Genomic DNA, 25,950 nt, shown 5'->3' with positions numbered 1-25,950 from the left:
TTTGGAATGGAAAATGACAAATATTTGCAATTTTGCCCTGGAACATTCGTGGATGAGAAGTATGTTGCAATCACAAACAAAATGGAAAAATCTTCTTATTGATTTTAGTGCCAAACATAGAAGCCCCCCCCCCCCCATTACTTTTGACATAAATAAACGATCAGATGAAGTTGTAAATCTGTTTATTTTGTACACCGAGCAATACGTTTCGTATTATTTATAGGTGTAGATTTGATTAAACAAGGACATCCTGTTACTGTTAAGGAAGAGATAATTAAACTAAATTCTTAAATAGAAAAATAGAATGCTTGTGAATATTGTAGTTGAATAAAAACTCTTTTAGATGCTGAATTTATTACAATGTGTTAATGTGTTTTATTGTAACCATTACCATACAAATTATTACAATTTGCATGTTTAGAACAATATTAGGTTAATTGACCGTCCTAGGACAGGAATTTAAAAAATAAAAAACAAAATATAATAAATAAAAATTGGGATGAGCGAGTTGAAAGAAAAGTTTTAACATAAAATACAATCAAAAGTTTAAAACAATTGGGATGCCGCCGCTAATTTTGAACAAGCGATCTCTTTTTCTTTGGGCAGCTTGAACACACATACAGACAATTGTGAGCGGGAATATAAAAAAAATTATTAAAAAAGAATTTTGTTAAAAAAAATGGGATAAGCTTGCTTATAAGAATGTTTGAACATAAAATACACAAACAGTGAAAAAAGAATTGGGGATGCAGCCCGAATTTCGAACTCACGAACTCTAGTTTGCGACACGTTGTCATAGGACAGCAGTGATAAAAAAAAGTTTCAACATAAAAAATAAGAAAGTTATAAAAAAAATTAAAAAATGGGATTAGCGAGTTCAAAAGAAAGTTTCAATCTAAAAATACAAAAAAGTATATGCAAAATGCCGCCGCCAGTTTCGAACCTGCCACCTCTTCTTTAGCTGGCGGGACACACGAAAACACAGAAAGATTAACAAATCTGGATGTTTGTATACATGATAGATTTCTAAAACTCCTCTACACCATTCAAGATGGAGACTTTAAACATTGGGATATATTTCAACTTTCCCATTCATTCTGAAATTGTTTTGTACTTTTGTGATAAATAATAACAAAAATAATGTCAATTAAAGAAATATTTTTCCTACTCTAAGGTCAACCTTAATATTCAATTATATAGCTTACAAACTGTCCCGAGAGTATGTATGTATGTACGTATGTATGTATGTATGTAGGTATGTTGTCCATAGCAGACATTCCCAGCAATTCAATCAATTCCACATGCGCTGGCTCGGAAGGATCATGCGGATATTGATGTATTGATGTTGTTGTTGTGGGGTTTTAACACCATTTTTTAGCACACGATAGGCTATACATGGCGGCCAGTATTAATGGTGGAGGAAGAACCCGGGAAACCCCGGAAAGAACCACCGACCCACGAGAAGCTACTGGCAAGCTTTCTCACATACCACATTGGCTGAATCCGAGACTCGAACCGGCGCAGACAGAGGTGAGATGGCAGTGATCCGTAACGGAGAGCGCTTTAGACCACTCGGCCACTCGGGGCCCCCATCATGCGGATAATGTGGCAAGACGAAATTCTTGATACCGAGGTTCTGATGAGGGCCGGTATCCCATCTGTCTTCACGCTGCTGCATAGTCCGTACGCCCGAGAAACGGATTCCAAAACAGATAGATGCTCTATGGCGAACTGTGCGTGGGGAAGCGCGCTGTTGGAGGACAAAAGAAGCGATTCAAAGACTCAATGAGGTGTTCTTAAAAAGTCTTCTTATCACCAGTGCCGCGACCCTTGCAAAACGTCCCTCCTGGCGCAGAAAATTACATATAGCGCCTGTGCTTCAGAACAGCAGAAAATTGCTGAGGCACGAAGAAAACGTGTCAGTCTTAAGGCAAGAGCTGTTAACACATCTAATTCTACACCGTCACCAGTGTGCTCCACATGTGGAAGAGAATTCCGTATCCTGAACAGCCTCACCAGTTATCTCCCCACACACCGCATGACAACAGCTATCTAAAGCTTTTTTCGTTATCGACACGATGGACGAACGTCACATGTCTCTTACATACTATGTTGCAAAGTGGTTGAAGAAAGCCACAGTGCAACTTCATACGCAAATTCAAGATGTATTTTCTTTATTCTGCTTAAATATCAGCATTAATTACAGCAATCATGTACTCATAAATCTTTTGCCAATGAAATAAAAACATTTATATCTTTTTTTTAATATAAAATATGTATTTCTTTTCTGGTCAGTTAAAATAAAAATCCACTTATCATCATCCAGTCTGCTGGGAACCTAATCAGCATATCATTAGCAAGTTGTTTATGTTTCAATGCTATTACAGCACAGCAATACAGGTAAAGTGCCTTTTCTCATGACAAACTGTGGTAGCCAGCCTTTTCACATGACAAACTATGGTAGCCAGCCTGAGTTGATCCAATGGTAGGATTCATATTAGCATCCTCTTGGCTGCAAGTGCGGCACAATTACTATTGAGCCAAAGTGGTTCCAGTGATATTTAGATGGTTAGGTAGTCAGTTTCCAGTCCCACTGAATCTGTCTCAGCTGTTAATGTGTTTCCAAGGAAAGGATGAAAGACCATCAAGATGATGTATTTTCTCCTGCAAAATCCATGACCATCTTCAAATAGTGCAGATATGTGTGTGATTTAGATTTTTAACATAGCTTTATCTACTTTCCAGTCAAATTGTTCTGATGTCTGCAGTGAGGCAGTTTATAGTTATGGCTAGCACTGTGGCATCATGCCGCAGACATCTAGCATGATGTCCCCACCCAGTCACATTATCCTGAAACCAGGCCAACCAGTCCTAACACTAACCTCTTAATGCTGAGCGCCAAGTGAGGCAGCTGTTAGTACTATTTTTATAAGTCTTTGGTATAACTCAGCTGGGGTTCGAACCTTCTACCTCCCACATCTGAGGCAGATGCTTGAAATTACTTAGGTCACCAGAGCAGTCACTGCAGATATAGATCTGCAACTGCAGTATACACCAGTAGATAAATCTTTACTTGACCTGGTACAATGATGCATTCAAATAAATAGCCTAGACCCAAATCTATTTATTATGTTATGACATATCTGGGTCTACAATGCCTGCAGTTCAGTGTGTACTATATGCAACATAATATGTGTACTGATGGTTCTACATGGATGGAATCATGGATATATAATGTATATACATGCAACCTAATATGTGTATTGATGGTTCTACATGGATGGAATCATGGATATATAATGTATATTGTGTATTGATGGTTCTACATGGATGGAATCATGGATATATATTGTGTATTGATGGTTCTACATGGATGGAATCATGGATATATAATGTATATGTATTGATGGTTCTACATGGATGGAATCATGGATATATGATGTACATTGTGTATTGATGGTTCTACATGGATGGAATCATGGATATATATTGTGTATTGATAGTTCCACATGGATGGAATCATGGATATATAATGTATATGCATGCAACCTAATATGTGTATTGATGGTTCTACATGGATGGAATCATGGATATATAATGTATATGTATTGATGGTTCTACATGGATGGAATCATGGATATATAATGTATATGTATTGATGGTTCTACATGGATGGAATCATGGATATATGATGTACATTGTGTATTGATGGTTCTACATGGATGGAATCATGGATATATATTGTGTATTGATAGTTCCACATGGATGGAATCATGGATATATAATGTATATGCATGCAACCTAATATGTGTATTGATGGTTCTACATGGATGGAATCATGGATATATACTGTGTATTGACGGTTCTACATGGATGGAATCATAGATATATAATGTATATGGTTCTACATGGATGGAATCGTGGATATATAATGTATATGGTTCTACATGGATGGAATCATGGATATATAATGTATATACATGCTTACAAGTCAGGTCCAACTGCAAACAACATAGACCCTGATCTGTAATCATGAAATGTAACAACAGATCAGGGTCTATGCTATTTGTTTTATTAATTAGTCCCAACAAACTGCATAGATAAAAAAATCTGCTGGTATAATATGCTACTGCAGATCTGGGTTTATGAAATTTGCAGTTGCATGCTAGATATACATGAGTATATACTATACATGTATTGGAGATGAAGAGCATATGTAGCACAGGGAAAGCCGGTCCAAGGGTCAGAATTGAAAGCTTGGAATGAGCTTTATTGAAATCCTGTCCACAAAAGGGTGGAATATCCCTATCACACACAAGCATAGAATGTGAATTATTTTTCTCTTATTTCTAAATCAAATAAGATACCAGTAGGATAAGATGAAAATAATGCTTTACTTAATTTGAAGTCTCTAATAAAAATATATACATATATGATAAATAAGAAAACAACCATAAACAACCATAAAGTATAAACTCTAAAAGACTTTCTTGCAAATGTCTTATCAGCCATAAAACAGGTTTTATCTATATCAGTTATATGCTGTATAAGTGTCTAGTATGTTTTTCCAACTTGCTACATTACTTCAGTTAGGACAAAAATGATAATTCATGCATGAGTGATTTAGCTTGTTTATGCAAAAAACATATTTACCATGTCACTGTATGTCACATCAAAGGCACAATATTTTTATTTCCAAACCTTGCAGTAAGGCCTTGTTTATAAAAGCTAGATTTCTAATAAATCTTAGGAAATAGTGGAGACCTTTTTTGCCACTATAATATATGCCTATAACCTGTAGCCTGTATAAACAATAACTAGTCATGATTCACAACGCTTCATGCTTAATCCTCAAATATTATCACCATTGGACAGTTATACATTTAAGTATCATAGAAGCAATTAAAATGTAAAGACAGCCAGTGATAAATAACCACTATTTTATGGATTACTTAATTGATTTGACCATAGCAAGCATGATTTGAGCTGCTAATCCTGCTGATGGAGAGCCGTAGCTTCAGTGATTTTGTTTTGTTAGCCCTGCTATTGAAGAGCCCTAGCAAATGTGTCTGTGTTAGCCCTGCTGTTGGAAAGGCCTAGCAAGGGTGTCTGTGTTAGCCCTGCTGTTGGAAAGCCCTAGCAATGGTGATTTGTGTTGGTGGAAAGCCGATTAAGCTAATCTAAATAAAGCACGCCATGTGGAAATAAACAATTTAGTGGAAGTAAATCATGATATGCATGCTAAACAATCAATAGCTAATACACTTCTAGCCTAACAATCAACAGCTACTACACTTCTAGCCTAACAATCAATAGCTATTACACTTCTAGCCTAACAATCAATAGCTATTATACTTTTAGCCTAACTTGCAATAGCTACTACACTTCTAGCCTAACAAGCAATAGCTACTACACTTCTAGCCTAATAATCAATAGCTATTACACTTCTAGCCTAACAATCAATAGCTACTACACTTCTAGCCTAACAAGCAATAGCTATTATACTTCTAGTCTAGCCTAACAATCAATAACTATTACACTTCTAGTCTAATATGAGATAGATTCAGCGATCTCCATTAATGGTTACTGGCTTGTTCATGATCAATGGGAAAGGTTTTTTTAGTCGGGTTTTACTCCATAATGTAATTGTGAAATATCACAGCATGATTATTTCTCAGTGCAGAAGTGGGGTTTCTTTTTTAAGGCACAATTTCTACAATAAATCATAACAAATGATTTAAAAAGAACATTTTCAAGCAGACCATTGACATGTATAGCAATTTACTGTTGTTTAAATTAGGCTTATTAAAGAATAAAACTTATGTATATGTATCATTGCTGAGTTCTATAACAGTGTATATTTTTCTTGAAACAAAATCTAGCATATATTTAAAACACTAATACCATGAAAAAATCAAATATATCATTATTAGTACCATTACACAATTTCAGAAAGTTATGCTACAATAACTTCTTACCCAAAATGTAAGAGAATTAGAATGTTGTTTGAAACTACAACAATTATAACAATATTTCTATGTTGCAAACTATATTGCAACTACTATATTGAAACTACAACAATTATAACAATATTTCTATGATACAAACTATATTGCAACTACTATATTGAAACTACAACACTTATAACAATATTTCTATGATACAAACTATATTGCAACTACTATACTGAAACTACAACAATTATAACAATATTTCTATGATACAAACTATATTGCAACTACTATATTGAAACTACAACAATTATAACAATATTTCTACGACACAAACTATATAGCAACTACTATATTCAAACTACAACAATTATAACAACATTTCTATGACACAAATTATATTGCAATCATATGGTGCTACATATGAGATCAGTTTATACATTGAGCTAGCGTGTATCATGTTTTGAGTTTCTGTATTAAGTTTTTATATCCAAAAGATTTCTTATTATCCAAAAAAGCTTGTTTAACATACACCCTGCTATGTGAAGAAATATATAAAAATGTACAATGCACAACCAGTAAAATTAAATAATAAGCAAATCAAATTTCAAATCTGACTTAACTCTTAGTTGCCAATGATGGACAAAAAAAAAGGATTAAAAAAAGTAATGTAAACATAAAATTGTAGGACTCTTGGCTACAAATGAATACAATAATGGGGAAAAATCTAGTATTAAATTGAAATGAGACAAAAAATCCAAAAGTTTGGGTAACTTTGGAAAAACTGTAATTGTAAATGAATTTATAAAACACTGAGACTACAATACTCTCATCCCTTCAATAATTGGAACCATCTGGAATGAACAATAAAGCAGTATTATGAAAACAACACTACTGTATGTGATTTGTAATCTATTATATTTAATCTTACATGCTTGATATGTTGTCTGATATGGCTCTTTAATCTGTATTTCAACAATGGCATGCCTGTCTATATTAAGACTATTTAGTGGTCTATGTGACACCTGTGCATGGATACAATCTGATAAATCTCAATGCTTTCTAAATTCCATTTGCACTGTAGAAATTGAATTATTTAACACAATGAGGAGGCATGTAATACAAATATGCACTAGCACTTTTTGCATTTTGTTCTGAGTTGGGAAAAAACTTCTTTGACGTGATATTTGAATGTGTCTTGGCCTAAAAGAATCACAAAGTTCCTATACTATATCAAACTAATTTTGGAGTCACCTTTGTCCCTATGCTATATCAAACTCATTTTGAAGTCACTCTGTCCCTATGTTATATCAAACTCATTTTGGAGTCACCTTTGTCCCTATGCTATATCAAACTCATTTTGGAGTCACCTTTGTCCCTATGCTATATCAAACTCATTTTGGAGTCACTCTGTCCCTATGCTATATCAAACTCATTTTGGAGTCACCTTATCATTATGCTATATCAAACTCATTTTGAAGTCACCATATCCGTATGTTATATCAAACTCATTTTGTCTGCCAGCTCAGAGCAAAATATGTACACATCTCCCTAAATAACTCATAAGCAACAATATCCATGAACAGTGACCACTGGATACACATGACCACGAAATAGCGAGCGAGACTCAAATTTGTTGTACATTAATGGAGGATAGTGGGTAGTGTGTCTCGTGTGTGTGTAGTGTTTAACAACACTTTGTAACACATTAATGGCTATATCATGCCAAGGAAACTGGAGCTAAATGAATTTCCAAAGAACACATCAAGGCAACCAACCCTGGCTGGCCTGTGTGGTTTTTAATCTACTAGCCTTGGATTACGAGTCTGGCACTCAAATAGCTGAGCTACAACTGGCACCCAGAGGGGTAGTACTATCAACTATCAGTATTATGCATGCAAATTATAATCTCCTTTGTTGCATAAATATATTCACATAATGGATTTTAATATAAACAGATTTAGATCTCAAAACATTAAAGCTAAGAAACTAATGACATATTTTTAATATAAATCACTGGTCACACTTTTGTGTCTGTGTTGCCTCCCTCTCTTTATAAAAACACCAGGATCCACCATAAGGAAACACATATGACCTAAAGCTCTTAGCAAGAGTTACACTCATAAATCACTGGAACCAAATGCATCAAACTGGTTACATTGGTTAATCCCACAAGACAGCATATGGCAGTGATAGAATATACAAGTAGTCTCATTTGTACTTGTAATACATTTGGCATATAGCAATTACACTGCTCCAGAACACTACAGCAAACACAGAACAGAATACTTATTAAAAAAATAAAATGGAAAACTATGTCTACATTTTAATGGAGCTAGCATGTTATTTTCAAATGTATCACTGCAAATTTTTAAGTATAATCTACAGATGAGTCAAAGGCAAACAACTTTTGGAGATATCTGTGGTATGTGCTTTTACCAAGAAATTAGATTCAGATGTTACTGTGATATCAGCCAGTTTCATGTAATGTACTTGACTGGAGACTACTTATTTGTTAATTAGCTGGTTTTACTGTGTCAAAGGACTTTTATGTTCCCAAAAGTCAATTAGTCACTCAGTAAGCACTTATTATCCCCAGAAAAGGGCTCCCAGGCATCTCCATGACAGTCAATTAACATTTCATGATGGTAACATTTAAACTGAATTAATGATAAAATTAGAACAATTGTTCCACCTGACAAAGCTTCTTTAATTTGCAATTATTTTTACAGTAATTCCAACAGTAGGCATATGCCAACATTTAATTCATTTACTTTTCACTGTACATTTTTTTAAAGTGAGGAAATACTTTTGAAACAGTATCAATAAACTGTACAATTTGTTACTAGAATATTTGGAATTTCATTATGACTATTTCAACTTAACTGTACAATTTGTTACTAGAATATTTGGAATTTCATTATGACTATTTCAACTTAACTGTACAATTTGTTACTAGAATATTTGGAATTTCATTATGACTATTTCAACTTAACTGTACAATTTGTTACTAGAATATTTGGAATTTCATTATGACTATTTCAACTTAACTACAATTTGTTACTAGAATATTTGGAATTTCATTATGACTATTTCAACTTAACTGTATATATGACATTAAACAAATAGGAGTTTGTATTTTTTTCTTTTTCTGTAAGGAAAAAACCTGGGATCTGCACCTGTATACACATAGATGGTTCACGAATTATATGGGTGCATGAAACAAGGAACAGGTGTATACATGTACAACGAGTGACCAATGTATACATAGGTCTGCCATTACATACTGTAAGATAAAACACCAGCAGATCAGGGTCTATGCTCTTTACAAATGGAAACATATGTAATTATAGATTGTGACTTACCTAAAAAGATTCAACTTCACAACATTAAACAAAATTACGCACACATGACAACACAAGTGATAAAAGTGTACATTTAAAACAGGTCATTAATGATTAATTAATAAAGATTAATTAGTAAAGACTGAAGGAGAAATCACATATACATGATTACCATAATGATACTGTGTAAAACCTTTAGCAAATTACCTGCAAAATAATTTTCAAATGACATAAATCTTTAAATATACAAGTATATAACTATGTAAAGCCAAAATATGCACACTTAATGTATGTATCCTATGGATAAAAACAAAAGGCCAAAGTAGGCTTGATACTGCTCACCTGGCATATATTATTTCAAAGGCATATATACTAGCAATAAAGCAGGTAACTTGGGCTGAAATACACAGTGTCAGGATGATGTACACCTATTTCCTTTGAATCGGTGACATTTAACATGTATAAATGTTTTCTACTCAAGTAACTTCTGCAGGCCTAAATATTTTATCTTCATTTTTGCAAATATATTGAAAAGCATTCCTGTCAGGACTCTATCAAAGTTTGTCTTATACGTTCCACCAGTTTTGGAAAGAACATCTTTCTTCACACCCTTTTTGCATAAAATTAATTTGTAACAATATCCACACTTCAAGAGAAATGAGAATCATTTTGTAGTTTTTCCACCTGGTTGCTTTAGAAGCCACACAGTTACTATATGCACCACACTAAAGTCTGTTAGAGCACATCATAAGGACTTTTCCCACGAAGGTCGATCAATATCGGTTCAACTGTTCTTTACAGGAAGTTAATATCTCTTTTCAACCTGGCTGCTATGGAAGCCACATTGTTGCTTGGGAATTGTATGAATTTGCCTACTGAAAGATTCCAACCAAGTGTGATAAAAACTGGATCAGAGATCCTCAAGAAGTTGAAAAAAGGTTTTCCACTTAGATGATGTGGAAACCATATGATGGCAAATTAACCACTGTTGAAAAACATGAAGCATCTGATACAAAGATTAGCAAAACTGACTCGGGTGTTGAAAACAGGCTTTGCACATAGTTGCTATAGCAATCACATTGTTTCTATGGCAGCTACCCTACATACAAATCTAATGGAACATAGTCTATGCTAACCAAGTTGCTAAATATTGGCTCAATCATTCTGGAGAAAACATCAAAAATCAATTTTCCACATGGTTGCTATGGAAGACAATCTACTGCCAAGGGAGCCATCTCTAAATTAAATAGAGCATATCCTTTGAAACATTCCTACCAATTTTAATCAAAATCAGCCTAGTTCTCCCTAAAAAGTTCAAATATGTTTTCCACCTGGTTGCCAAAAATCCACACAATTGCTAGAGAAGCCATCTTGTACATGATTTTAACAGAACAGGCCTAATGAATCAATCTTATCAAGGTTGATCAAAATTGTCAAAGCCATTCTGGAGAAGTTGAAAATAGGTTTTCCACCTGGTTGCTGTGGAAGCTACACATTGTAAGGGGAGCCACAGCAGACTCAAGTGTGAAATTGCATGTCCCAATAAACACTAATCAGTTTGATCCAAACTGGCTCAGCCATCCTACAGAAAAATAAAAAAATAGGTTTTCCACCTGTTTGTGAAAGAAACCAAATCAATGCTAGACAATCAATCCTGGGATTATTTTTTTTTTATAGATCATATCCTAACAAAGATTCCTACCAAATCTAATAAAAACTGATGCTCTAAAGAAATTATAAGTAGATTTTTCAAATCATTCCTATGTTAGCAACCCCAATACCATGGAAACCAGACTGAATATCAAATTCCAGCTAAGTTTGGTCCAAATGCACCCAGTGCACTTTAAAGTCAAATGTAGCATATGGTTATGGGTGGACAGATGATGGTTGGGCAACAGATGTATGATGACCACAGGACCATACCACAATTTCATGTAGCCTATGGCCAGATGACTGCTGCATTCCTTAGTCTCTTTATGAACAACAATCACTTATCAATGTCAGAGATGCTGGTATTACATGCGTATAAGGAAAGCTGTATATAGCCAAGTGTCTACCACATCAACTATATCTGTGTAACATTTTCTAAAATTATAACATGCCATTCATAGTTCTCTGTGACAATACTATGCAGATATTGATTCAAGCATATGTTGGTGGTGTTGTTGCTGGTGGTGTTAGTCTGTACACAACTAATTCATTCAAAATTTGCCCAGTGAGAATCAATAATTAAAAGCATTTATATTTTATGTGCCAACATAATTCCAAAAGAAAATATACCCCACATGTGACCAGTTTACTGTCATAAAGTTTGAACAAAAGCATCATATGTACTATATACCATGTCTTTACCATGTGTATGTGTATGTGTGTGTGTGTTTATGTTTTTTTAAGCATTTCAATTCTGGAATGTTAATGACACAAGAAATATATGCAATATAAAATTTCAAAAGTCTTTATTAAGAAGGAAGTTAAAACAGCAGGTTTGTGCAACCTTGGTGAAACTTATGGCAGCATAAAGTTAAATGTATGGCTTGGTTAGTTTCATACTGAATTGTACTGAAATTCATCAAGTCCTTCCAGAACATTTGAGCAGTAATGAAATCTGCAATGTGCACACATATTTGCTTTCAATCCATGAAGTTGTTTAAAAGTTATAGAATTCTGAAGAAAATTTGTGAATAAGGATGGCTCTAAAATTTATCCCATGTTCACAATACCTTTTTTCACGTTGGGGGCATGTCTATGGTATGGAATACTAGTCATAATGTTTGGGTGAAGTTTTAATCAGTTACAGATTACATGCACTTTTCTTTGCTGTTATCTTTATCACATGGTATGGGATGTGACCAGTATGTGACACACTGATGATGTATATGTGTAAAATTCATGAATATATCTTCTGTCAGACTGGTTTAAAGGCTACAGCCCAGAAAAGGTTAAGGGTCAAATAGTTACATTTTCCTTTGCTGTCACGGTGACCTCAGAGATAAGACCCGACTATTTAATACAACACACAGGGCATCAAATCACAATAATATATATCTGGTTACAGTTTCACCTAAATCAATGTAAACTTGATAAGTTATTGGCCTGACAAGCAGTGTTAATGGATGGAGGGTCAAAGTGTTACAATAATATGACATACTTAAGATAGGCTTATAAAATCATTGCCTAACTACCATAATTACCAATTTACTTGTATTTCATTCTAATAATGTCATTTATACTCAAAGATAACATACTATTGTTTTGTCAATTATTTAGTAACATTAAAATGAATCACTGTGTAACTATTTCTTTGAAGAATTACCTCAACTGACCTTAGTTATGTGTACAATGCCACAAGCAAAATCCTTTAGTGCCAAGAATTACCTCAACTGACCTTAGTTATGTGTATAAAGCCACAGGCAAAATCCTTTAGCACCAAAAATAATGATTAACACTGACACTTGTCTTGCAGATTTAATCTTGTGTGCATGATAAACATTATGTTGCAATCCTTCTGACTGGACTTAATGATTCCCTTGTTGGATTGTAATGCTGGAAAGTTTGATCAAGAAAGAAATAACAAACCATTTTACTTAACCTTTGATGACAGGAATGTTGTTTTGTTAGCTGTATAAATACGAACACATGACATTAAAATATACAAGGTTTAAAGTTCATTCTACTGACTAAGATGTATGCATGAGCATAATCATATGTGTATCGTTATATAGGTCCAAGAGCCTGAGGACCAAGTAGAAAAGTTCTAAATCATTCCAAAGTGCCCTGGTACATGTTTGCATACAGAAAACAAGGTTTGTTATTCTCACCTGATCAAATGCTAAAGGTACATATATTATATTCCAAATATAGGGAACCTACAAAAATAAAGGAGGAGGCCTCTAGTGGCCTAAAGCGCTTTCCGTTACAGATCACTGCCATCTCACATCTGTCTGCGTGGGTTTAAGTCTCAGATTCAGCCAATGTGGGTATGTTAGAAAGCTTGCCAGTAGCTTCTCGTGGGTCGGTGGTTCTTTCCGGGGGTTTACCCGGGTTCTTCCTCCACCATTAATACTGGCCACCATGTCTAGCCTATCATGTGCTGAAAAATGGCGTTAAACCCTACAACAACAACAACAACAACAAAATAAATGAGATTTTTTTCTAAACATGAAAACATTTGTTTTCAAAAAACACAAGAAATCACATTGTCTAAGTAGAAATTAAATCACAATCACATGTTTGACAGCTTTGTCATACAATTCACATTACAATCACATGTTTGACAGCTTTGTCATACAATTCACATTACAATCACATGTTTGACAGCTTTGCCATGCAATTCACATTACAATCACATAAGAAACCAGCTAAAACTGGCCAAATGTAAGAATTTATCTTGTCATGTAATTAGTAACAGTATATCAAAGACTAAATTAGTAAACATTTGAACTAATTAAATTCATTAAAAATCAAGATGCATACAGGTGGTAAGAAATATATCTTAAAAATTAAAATGTACATGAATGTCATAGTACAGCTTTTATACATCCTGAGCAACAGTATGAATAAATAATTGAAATCATAAATAAATATACAAATGCTGTAAATTTTTGTAGTCAAAATATCATTTTGGATAAAATAAAATAAGACCAAGTGAATGAGGACACTGGTTCCTCATTATCAATAAGACCAACTGAATGAGGACACCAGATCCTCGTTATCAATAAAACCAACTCAATGAGAGCACTGGTTCCTCATTATCAATAAGACCAACTGAATGAGGATACTTGTTCCTCATTATTAAGACCAACATAATGACACTGGTTCCTCATTGTCAAAAAGACAAGACCAGGTGAATGAGAACACTGGTTCCTCATTATCAATAAGACCAAGTGACTGAGGACACTGGTTCCTCATTATCAATAAGACCAACTGAATTAGGACCCTGGATTGTCATTAACAATAAGATCAGCATAATGATACTCGTTATCAAAAAAGACAAGACCAACTGAATGATAACACTGGTTCCTCATCATCAATAAGACCAACTGAATGAGGATACTCATTTCTCATTATTAAGACCAACACAATGACACTGGTTCCTCACTGTCAAAAAGACAAGACCAGGTGAATGAGGACACTGGTTGCTCATTATCAATAAGACCAAGTGAATGAGGACACTGGTTCCTCATTATCAATAAAACCAACTGAATGAGGATACTTGTTCCTCATTATTAAGACCAACATAATGACGCTGGTTCCTCATTGTCAAAAAGACAAGACCAGGTGAATGAGGACACTGGTTCCTCATTATCAATAAGACCAACTGAATGAGGATACTTGTTCCTCATTATTAAGACCAACATAATGACACTGGTTCCTCATTGTCAAAAAGACAAGACCAGGTGAATGAGGACACTGGTTCCTCATTATCAATAAGACCAAGTGACTGAGGACACTTATTCCTCATTATCAAGGACCTCAATATAATATGATCCATCATACAAGAAATGGTCATGGATCCCATTTTGGAGATAATTGTAGTTATAATACCTAATCTGTTATCCTGTGATCTTGCTTGTAACCCTGTAAACCTTTAATGACTTTGCAATACATGCGCATTATCAGTACAGTATATTGATCTGGAGGCTTATACATGTATTGTGTCAAGTTCGATAGTGAAAGGACATCGGGTCATGTGATACAAGTAAACATATCAAGTTACTGTACTGATAATGTGCTTTTTATGTACCCTAAACAGTTATTTCATAATAAAAATGTTTTTATGTGGGTTTTTTAAAAATATTCTTTAATCCCATCTATCTACTAAGACTGTACATCTAATTATAGCATGGTTGTTACATGGCTATTTGTTGGGTGACATCCTCCTGAATCATGAGAAATATAATGATGGGTATGTAATAAAATGTGACATGACAAGAAAATGAGTACATCTGAATGTATGATGATGAGCAACCATTTTGATCATTAATATATGTCACAAAGCCTTCTGAGAAAAAGCTGAATGACATAGAAAGTTATGGGGTAAATTAACCCTTTTTTTCTTCAAGTCCTAGAAGACATTTAGAATCACAGTAAAATGTCCAACTTCTTCTTTTGATGAATGTAAATACTTAAATTACAACAAGCTTGAATTGCTCATGAAAAATCTGTACAGCACATGAAGCCTAATTGAACACTTTAATAGCATGTAAATTTTGTGCATCAAGGAATGAATGCTAGTGGGCAAGTGGGCTAAATCCCAGATCTAGTAGTGCTGTCTCTGAATCTGTAGGCTGGGTGAGGTTAGACCCCACACAGTGGTAATGCATTTTTCCCCATACCTTACTAAAAAATGGAGTTCCAAGATCAACAACAACAACTACAGTAAAAAAAACAACAACACCTTAATCTCCTTGACCTGTCTGGCTATAGGTAAAAAATTTGGATGGAAGACCATGTTGAGCCTTATTTAATATAAAGTTTAGACAGCTTATTCAATTGCTGGTATATCATACCTTCCATAATATGACATATCATGTGAAGGAAAAAAATACAGATTTATTTATGCCGTTATTCCCTCCACCTGCATGATGTTTTTGTTATTGAAAAACATGGTTGCTGATTCCCAAATCTATATGATTGGTTTGAAAACATGATCTTCTGTAATCTTAACCAAAATTATATATATATATATATATATATATATATATATATATATATATATATATATATATATAAAGTGAGAGAGAGAAACCTTTCATTAAAATGATAATTAATGCCAATAACTATTAGCAAGTGTAAGCAGTACTGTTAAATGGTTTGAGCAGTTTTATGATAAGGTGATCTGAGAAAAACAATCACCATACAAGAGGCTTTGAGTAGTTTTATAAGGTGATCTGAGATAAACAATCACCATACAAGAGGCTTTGAGTAGTTTTATGATAAGGTGATCTGAGATAAACAATCACCATACAGGAGGCTCTGAGTAGTTTTATGATAAGGTGATCTGAGATAAACAATCACCATACAGGAGGCTTTGAGTAGTTTTATGATAAGGTGATCTGAGATAAACAATCACCATACAGGAGGCTTTGAGTAGTTTTATGATAAGGTGATCTGAGATAAACAATCATCATACAGGAGGCTTTGAGTAATTTTATGATAAGGTGATCTGAGATAAACAATCACCATACAGGAGGCTTTGAGTAGTTTTATGATAAGGTGATCTGAGATAAACAAAACCATTCAGCAGAATAATGAATCTGGTTTGCCTTAAAGAGTATTGATATAATGAGGTCATTGCGGAAAGACCATATAGCATTAAGCATAAGCTTATTTCAAGCCTCTCTCCTTATTGCCAACAATATTTAATTACGCAATTTGATTAATGAACGAATGATATAGCAAGCACTGAAACATGATTAGATATTAAAAAAGAATCATAAGATTGTTATAAAATCTGTTGCTTGATGACAAATGAAAAGATCATCATTTAGTAAACTATAACTAAGTCATAGTCTTGCACTATTCTTTCTCCTTGATTACTGATAGTAATAGGATGGGACTATTATTTTTTTCTAGGGGATTACTGACAGTAATAGGATGGGACTATTATTTCTTTCTAGGAGATTACTGATAGTAATAGGATGGGACTATTATTTCTTTCTAGGGGATTACTGATAGTAATAGGATGGGACTATTATTTCTTTCTAGGGGATTACTGATAGTAATAGGATGGGACTATTATTTCTTTCTAGGGGATTACTGATAGTAATAGGATGGGACTATTATTTTTTTCTAGGGGATTACTGATAGTAATAGGATGGGACTATTATTTCTTTCTAGGGGATTACTGATAGTAATAGGATGGAACTATTATTTCTTTCTAGGGGATTACTGATAGTAATAGGATGGGACTATTATTTCTTTCTAGGGGATTACTGATAGTAATAGGATGGGACTATTATTTCTTTCTAGGGGATTACTGATAGTAATAGGATGGGACTATTATTTTTTTCTAGGGGATTACTGATAGTAATAGGATGGGACTATTATTTCTTTCTAGGGGATTACTGATAGTAATAGGATGGAACTATTATTTCTTTCTAGGGGATTACTGATAGTAATAGGATGGGACTATTATTTCTTTCTCCTTGATTACTGATAGTAATAGGATGGGACTATTATTTTTTTCTAGGGGATTACTGATAGTAATAGGATGGGACTATTTTTTTCTAGGGAATTACCGATAGTAATAGGATGGGACTATTATTTCTTTCTAGGTTCATATTTAGGTGTAATTTAAAATAGTACAATGAAGGGTTGTTTTGAAATTTCACAGGGAGAAGATTCCATTTTGCAACAATGAATTTTGGTAAAGATTTTTCCTGGCGATGGGCATTTTGAGGTTTGTTACATTACAAAGTTGTCTATTACCTACCCATTTTAAAAAAAGTTATCATTTTATGTTTGTAGCACCTTGCTGAAAGTCTTTCACATTTCATCTCCTCCAAAATTCTAGCTTATAATGTAGATTTTGCTGCCCCACAAATGATTATACCTGCTTCAGCTTGTATTTTTTCATCTTTTTTATACTGGCTGCATTTATCACAGGTAATATCCCCATACTCCAAAAGAGGTCTTATAAAGATGAAATAATTTTCTATCAAGCTATATTTCAAACTTCTTACCATGTTAAACACTTTCATGCCTTGTAGTTACTTCCTGTATGTGTATATTGTTAACATAAGGATTCAATTAAAGTAAAGTCCAAGTGTTTATAAAAAGTGACATTCATAACAACCTTGTCATTCATTAAAAGATGTGGGTGTTGTTCCCTATAAGATTTTCTGGATATGGTCATTAAATCAGTTTTGTTTGGATTAATGTCAACTAGCCACAAAATAACCAATGAATTGTTTTTAAGTAGGTCATCATTCAGAAAACCAGCTGCCAGGGTTGGGTCATCAACTAAAACTGACAACGATCTATCATTAACAACCAGTCTTTTACTGGACCAAATATCAGTGACAATATCATTAGTAAAAAATAACAGTGGTCCAAGGATAGATCTCTGGGGCACACCCTGACATGTTGTTGGCCTGAATTGCAACCTTCTGTTACAACTTTATGCATCTTGTTTGAGAGATAATTTTCAAATCATTCCAAATCTCCATAATCAAATCCAATATTTCTTAGCTTGTGAATTAAACCTTTAGCGCCAGACATTTTGTCAAAGGCCTTAATGATATCACACCATGCTACTCTAATTTCCTTTTCCTTCATGAACTACCTTGCAAAAAAGTATTGTACATAAATCTAATAAGTAAACCAATGTAGTGATTCCTCCAAGGTGCTTGTTTGTAAATTATTGAAATATATGGCAAACATATTGACCACATCCTTTATATATAAAAAAAAATTCTTAAATTTTTTATAGCGGCCATTGCTGTTTGAACATTCAAACATCTGGGATAAAATGAACTGTATAACCTGTCATTGGACAGGAAAATGACTAGTTATAATTAGACTCATTTAATCAAATTACTGACAACCCACACAATTTTTACTTCATTTAATTTGAATTATTAAGGCTGCACTTCTATTTTGCTTCTCTTCGCCAATCATCTTATGCACAAATTGTATCTTTCTTCATGGAGTTCTTTAATTATGGTTGCTTCAATATTGGAACAATTCTTATCAATGGAAATGGCCCTAACCCCATCAACTATCCCATGCAGGACTTGACTTGCCGGAATACCTCTTGGACAAGTCTGAGATGCTTCATTTTGAACACCTCCAGTAGTATCCTGTCATTGTTGCATTATCTATGTTACCTGGCAAAGAATCAATCTCTTAAAAGTATGACACCAGACTAAAATAGTATGACACAGACTAAAATAGTATGACACAGACTGAAATAGTATGACACAGATTGAAATAGCATGACACAGATTGAAATAGTACGACAGATTGAAATAGTATGACACAGACTGTAATAGTATGACACAGATTGAAATAGTATGACACAGACTGAAATAGTATGACACAGACTGAAATAGTATACTTTAATCAGCTGACAATAAATTAACTTATTACACAACTATCAGTATTTTACCCAAGAAAGATTCTGAATTTTCTGATCCCATATCACCATCCTCACAAACATAGTTAGAATTATTTTTTCCTTGATGTTTCCCAGTTATGAACAAGTGTGAACAACTATGCTGTTGTCTCACTTGACACAAAAAAGTAATGAGTAGTATCCTCTGTAATAAATCTGCATCATCAATTTCCAAAAATGTGTCCAGTCCCATTGTAAATAAAATCTGTATCATCAATTTCCATAAATGTGTCCAGTCCCATTGTAAATAAAATCTGTATCATCAATTTCCATAAATGTGTCCAATCCCATTGTAAATAAAATCTGCATCAAGTTCCATAAATGTGTCCAGTCCCATTGTAAGTAAAATCTGTATCATCAATTTCCATAAATGTGTCCAATCCCATTGTAAATAAAATCTGTATCATCAAGTTTCATAAATGTGTCCAATCCCATTGTAAATAAAATCTGTATCATCAAGTTCCATAAATGTGTCCAATCCCATTGTAAATAAAATCTGTATCATCAATTTCCATAAATGTGTCCAGTCCCATTGTAAATAAAATCTGAATCATCAATTTCCATAAACGTGTCCAATCCCATTGTAAATAAAATCTGTATCATCAATTTCCATAAATGTGTCCAATCCCATTGTAAATAAAAATCTGTATCATCAAGTTCCATAAATGTGTCCAATCCCATTGTAAATAAAATCTGTATCATCTATTTCCAAAAATGTGTCCAATCCCATTGTAAATAAAATCTGTATCATCAGTTTCCAAAAATGTGTCCAATCCCATTGTAAATAAAATCTGTATCATCAATTTCCATAAATGTGTCCAATCCCATTGTAAATAAAATCTGCATCATCAAGTTCCATAAATGTGTCCAATCCATTGTAAATCAAATCTGTATCATCAAGTTCCATAAATGTGTCCAATCCCATTGTAAATAAAATCTGTATCATCAATTTCCATAAATGTGTCCAATCCCATCCCATTGTAAATAACTGTCAAAACAATGATGTCATTTAGACGCTAAATACTCATCATAGCCCCACAATGTCTGTCTCGGAGATTTAGCCTGGACTCAGAAACATTCTGAGTTATTCAGCTGTTAAAATCTTTCATGGTGCAAAATTTGAGAACTACATAAATATTATAAATCACATATATGTGTCTGCTGTTGCCATGTATTGAAGAATTTCTCTTACTAACAGTGATCGTAGTGAAAATAATGACTGCTCTTTCACATGCTTCATTCATTAGACTGTGATATTCATGCACATATCAGCTATTCAATATGTAATTTATTTTGTTGACCAGTTAAGTATTGTGATTTTATTAAATTACCTGAAAACTGATAGGTATATAACAAAAATATCATTATCACAGTACACCTCTCCCTCAATAACTCACGCACAACGGGGTCCACAAACATTGACCACACTATAAGTGAGGCGTGAGTTACTAAGAGACCTCCAAAAATTGAAAAAATCGATTTGACATAGAGAAAACCGGGGGGGGACGGGGGGTAGGGAACTGGGCTGTTTAATGACTGAATCCTCGTTTTACAATCACGTCGATAATAATTTTTAATAATGCACTTTTTCTAATGAAGTTGTTCGTTATTCTGTTTAAAAAACATTTTTTTTCTCAAAATTTCCAGCATATAAAAGATTGTTCCAACTGGTTTGAACAACCATCACATGAATGCGAAAAATCTGTGTATTACGTCACTGCTTTTTGTTTTCTTGATGAGTCTGGTTCCCGTACTGGTATTTAATGGTATCTTGCCATATTGGAGGTCCACAATTTGGGAACTAGACTAACTGTTGATACACCACCAAACAAGATTCCTTTTTTTTCAAAAACATGCGACATTTATTTTGTGACATGTCTACGTCGTAACTCAATTTTTTATTGTTCAAATAGTACACTGTTAATGTCGTCATTTCAATGGAAGTAATAATGAAACTTCTTATCATCCCTGAGGATATCTCTAAATGCCAGTTCAAGAATTCTCTGAAATGTGCTTGCCCACAATGGTCCGTATGTGTGAAATCAAGCTCTTTATTTTATGAAGTATTCATTTCACTTTGCTGCTTTGTTATCTTTGATCACAATTATGAAAGAGTCGGTTAATTTAAGGTAGCTTCTGTTACGTACACAATAACGTTTATTACAGTGTTCGATTGATCAAATGAAGTGAGTTCACCCGACATATGACCGAGGCCGCTAGATTTTAAGTTAGTCTGATTTTTGTGCCTTTTAACTTTTCTTTTATTCCACCTCCTTTTTTATTCAAAAGACATAATTAATGTGATAATATAAAGGAGGCCAGCTTTTAATTCAGTGCAACAATACAACAAATACTTCCGCAAGTCAGTTATCAAAACACGGTCGGCACTTAATTAGGTTCTCAGAGAAACGCTCGCGGACATAGCTGTTACGGTAGATTGACGCATTTTACATTTAATTACAAGACGACACATTGCACTTATGATGATTACATTTAAAAGGAACTAAAAGATGTAACTAGAACACAAATTTCAATTGATAAAAAAAATTATTTAATCTGTATTTATTTATTAAAGTACTGCCTCCACTCAGCGTAAGTGACATTTTCATTGATCGAAATTTCCTTAAATGTCGTTAATTGCGGTGTACTAGAAATGTAGTTTGGAAAGAAAATGTACAAAATTGTACGAGTTATTTTTAAATCTGATGTTTTATAGTGTTGATTAAAATTTCCAGGTCCTATCAATACATCAAAGTTTCCGTTACCAATTTTGATCACAATTTTCTTCAAGTTCAACAAATAGGGATACATTTTTGGGGTATTTTGGGGTTTAAAAAATGGGATCCACACCTGACACCACGTTATAAGCGGGTTTGCGAGTTATCAGGGCGCGAGTTATCGAGGGAGTGGTGTAATTTAGTCATGGTTGCTTGATCATGTCTCATCATCATTAAATGATTCATCCAGATCATGACTTGACACCTCACATCTCATTATGATCCAGATTTTCTGATGCTGTTAACCCAAGATCACAGTACTATGTTAATTATATAAATACATCATGAATTCATTTATTTTCGTGGGTACACAATTTTTGTTGTTTTGAAATAAACGTGACAAATTCACTGCTATTTACATTTACAGCCTGTGGAAGGGTCTATTAATTTCCAGAGGGATCAGTGTTCATGGAGACTGAACATTAATGATTTGTCACAACCACAAAATTCATAAAAACTGGTACCCCTCATAATTCAGCGAATTCACAGTAAATAAATAAATAAATAAATAGATAAAGCATGAGTGAGACTCCTTTAACAAAAATAATAACCTCTATGATGCATGAAATCTGTATATTGCAAGGTTCAGCTAAATAAGTTAAAAATAACTTATAATTCTTTGAATCTTGTTCATTTCTTCCTAGAATCAATATCTGACAAATTAGTTGCCAAAGCCAGGAATCCACAAGATGGTTGTCACTTCATTCAACTGTAGAAGGGAAGGTATAGAAGAAAGTGCAGCCTTGTAAAATAATGCGTGTAAATACTTTATGCATGTGGTTTTAAAGAAGCATATGAATGCTTTCATAAGGCCAATATGTAGGCATGTTTGTATATGTGTGTAAGTTACGGTGCTAATTGGTAAGCATGTTGCTACATGTATGCATGCATGTTATGTACACATTCAAAAGAATGCTTAAAGTGGGCAGATTTCAAACCTGTAGCTACTGCATTATATCTGCTTATAACAGACTGAGATCTGCCATTGCATAATGCAGTTGTTAGGAGCAATTAGTAGAACAAAAACATCCAGAGTGATATGTCATGGCAGATCAGGGTCTATAATGCAGAGCGTTATGTCATGGCACATCAGGGTCTATAATGCAGATCATTATGTCTTGGCAGATCAGGGTCTATAATGCAGAGCATTATGTCATGGCAGATCAGGGTCTATAATGCAGAGCGTTATGTCATGGCAGATCAGGGTCTATAATGCAGAGCGCTATGTCATGGCAGATCAGGGTCTATAATGCTGAGCATTATGTCATGGCAGATCAGGGTCTATAATGCAGAGCATTATGTCATGGCAGATCAGGGTCTATAATGCAGAGCGTTATGTCATGGCAGATCAGCGTCTATAATGTTTGAAGTTGGACTCAACTTATAAGTGAGCACACACTGAAGTTATCTATGGAAAACCAATTTGATCAAAACTGATACATGTAGAAGTGTCTCACTGCCAACTGAAAAATAATCTAGTACAAATAAAATGTAAATTCTTATGATAAAATCAAAATATATGTCACATCTATTTCTTGCTAAATAGTTCAATCTATTCTTCTTTAAATTCAATCAAAATTTAGGGTATGCAATTGCTGCAAGATGCACCCCATATAATCTGCTCTTGTTATATGTATAAAATCTTCAAGTGACTGTAATACAATGTAATGATTCATCCATAATGACTGTCAATTAGAATCAGCTGATAGCTGTTCATGACTGGATAGAGCTGCCATTTAATCAACTGACATGGACCAATTACAGGTAATACAATCTAAGTTACTAAAAATAACAACTATCAGCTGTTACAGCACGCTGATTTTTTCTCTGGTCCTTCTTCTCTCTGAAAAGATTCTTCGTAATGGAAAACCCTGTCTGTTTCAGTTGGCAATGAGATGTGTTCAGTTGGGGACTGACTCCCAGTGGGAAGACTCAAGATCTTCTCTATTAGGAATTTCATTGCCTCATCTGTAAGATAAAAACACAGCAGTCTCCTTAAATTAATCTCTGTTTATCTGAACGTTGCTTTAACAAGACAATTATGAATGAGAACATTTTTTTGAAATTATTCAAAATTTCACACCAATTTATTTCTTTATCATAATCAAAGTTATTAGTTATAGTACTGGTAATACATGACATAAAGCTATATTTGACAATGTATTTAACTTTTCAATTACATACATACAAAAAATAGAGAAAGCTAACCTGAAGCGTTCGTCCTTATGCTAAGGACTTCATCAGCAGACTGATGTGAACTCTACTGAATGTTAACCTCGCTGACCATTTCATCAAGCAATGTTGACAGTCAGTAGAGATCACAGTAGTCGTGCCAACCCCTACTATACACTAGGACAATTCCAACCTTACCATATCATGGGCTAAATTCCAACAACACTGAATTAATATTTAACGAACTGATGAGTAGAAGAAGTGATGCGATCAAAGCCAACTACATTCTACTTTGGGTAGGAGACAAAGGTAGAGATATTTTCAACACATAGACTATGACGGATGAAGATAAAAAGGACCCGTCAATGCTCTTTGCAAAATTCAAACTTCATGTGCAACCAAAATTAAATCCGGTCTTTGCCAGATTTAGGTTTAACAATGAAATTCGAGGGTCCAGGACAACATACCAATATATGACTTCATTGAAACTCTTGGCCAAAGACTGTCTCTTCAAAGATGAAGACGACATGATTCGTGACAGAATTGTTTGGGGTATCATCATCAAGGATATGAGAAAAACTTAACAGCGAAGGTGAAAATTTGACCTTGGAAAGTGATATTAACATCTATCAAAGCCATGAATATGTGCAGGAGCAGCTCCAGACCATGTCTGCATCAGCCAGACCTGAAGCGCATGTGACAATCCAATGACAGGCCAAGATAAAAGAACTACAGCCAAAGAAGATATGGACCACGTCTTCCAGACAAAGCATCAACGCAACCTGTGAACAATACGGATACAAATCACATTCAAGCCAGGACAAGTGCCCTGCAAAAGGAAAGAGTTGCAATAAACATCATAAATGTAATCACATTGGGAAAATATGTAATTAAGAAATGGTAACTGTGATTAACAATGAACATCAAAACTAGGATTTATATTGACAGTGTAAAAAGGGATATAATTGCCAATGACCAGGCGTATGTGGCAATACAGGTAGGACCTAATTTAGTTTCTATTGATTTTAAATTGGATACTGGCTCTCAAGTCAAAAAGCTAGGCATAAAGCATCCCCTTCAACCTACATTAAACATGATATCTGCATCTGATGGCAAATTACTGAGTACAATGGATACAGTCAATCTCACATGTAAACACACTAAGCGTACACATGAACTTGAGTTCTACATTATTAAAACAAAAGCACCACCTATACTTGGTTTACAATCTTGTATGGAGTTAGGCTTAGTTAAATTTACATACTCTGTTCAGACATAGATGTCAAATTTACAATGTAACAAGAGTATGCCCCTCACTAAAGCAGTTGTTCTCAAGGAATATGCTGAATTCTTCAATGGCATAGGTCTTTTCCCAGGGGAATATACCATACACATCAACCCCAAGGCTACACCTGTAGTGCACCCTCTGTGACGAGTATCTGTCGCACTTCAAGACATACTCAAAACTGAACTTGATCGCACGGAAAATAGCCCTGGTTACATCACTTACAGCATGGGTAAATTCTATGGCTGTCATAGAAAAGCAATTGGGTAAACTAAGGGTATATCTTGACCCACAAGATCCTCAT

At 34.2% G+C, this 25,950-nt stretch overlaps 1 protein-coding gene across 1 annotated transcript in view; it reads right to left on the bottom strand.

The window, feature by feature from the left end:
* Positions 1–4,375: 4,375 nt before the first annotated feature.
* Positions 4,376–25,950, bottom strand: part of LOC149808462 (ras-related protein Rab-38-like) — a 42,389-nt gene continuing 20,814 nt past the window's right edge. The window contains exon 9 of the mRNA XM_089968979.1: positions 4,376–24,157. Coding sequence (XP_089825105.1) covers positions 23,988–24,157 — 170 coding nt within the window. The 3' untranslated portion in view covers positions 4,376–23,987. The remainder of the gene's footprint in view (positions 24,158–25,950) is intronic.

This window comes from Sinohyriopsis cumingii, chromosome 1, assembly GCF_028554795.1.
Source record: "Sinohyriopsis cumingii isolate HCF-2022 chromosome 1, ASM2855479v2, whole genome shotgun sequence".
NCBI classification, from domain to species: Eukaryota; Metazoa; Mollusca; class Bivalvia; order Unionida; family Unionidae; genus Sinohyriopsis; species Sinohyriopsis cumingii.
This window is presented reverse-complemented; position numbering and strand designations above follow the sequence as displayed.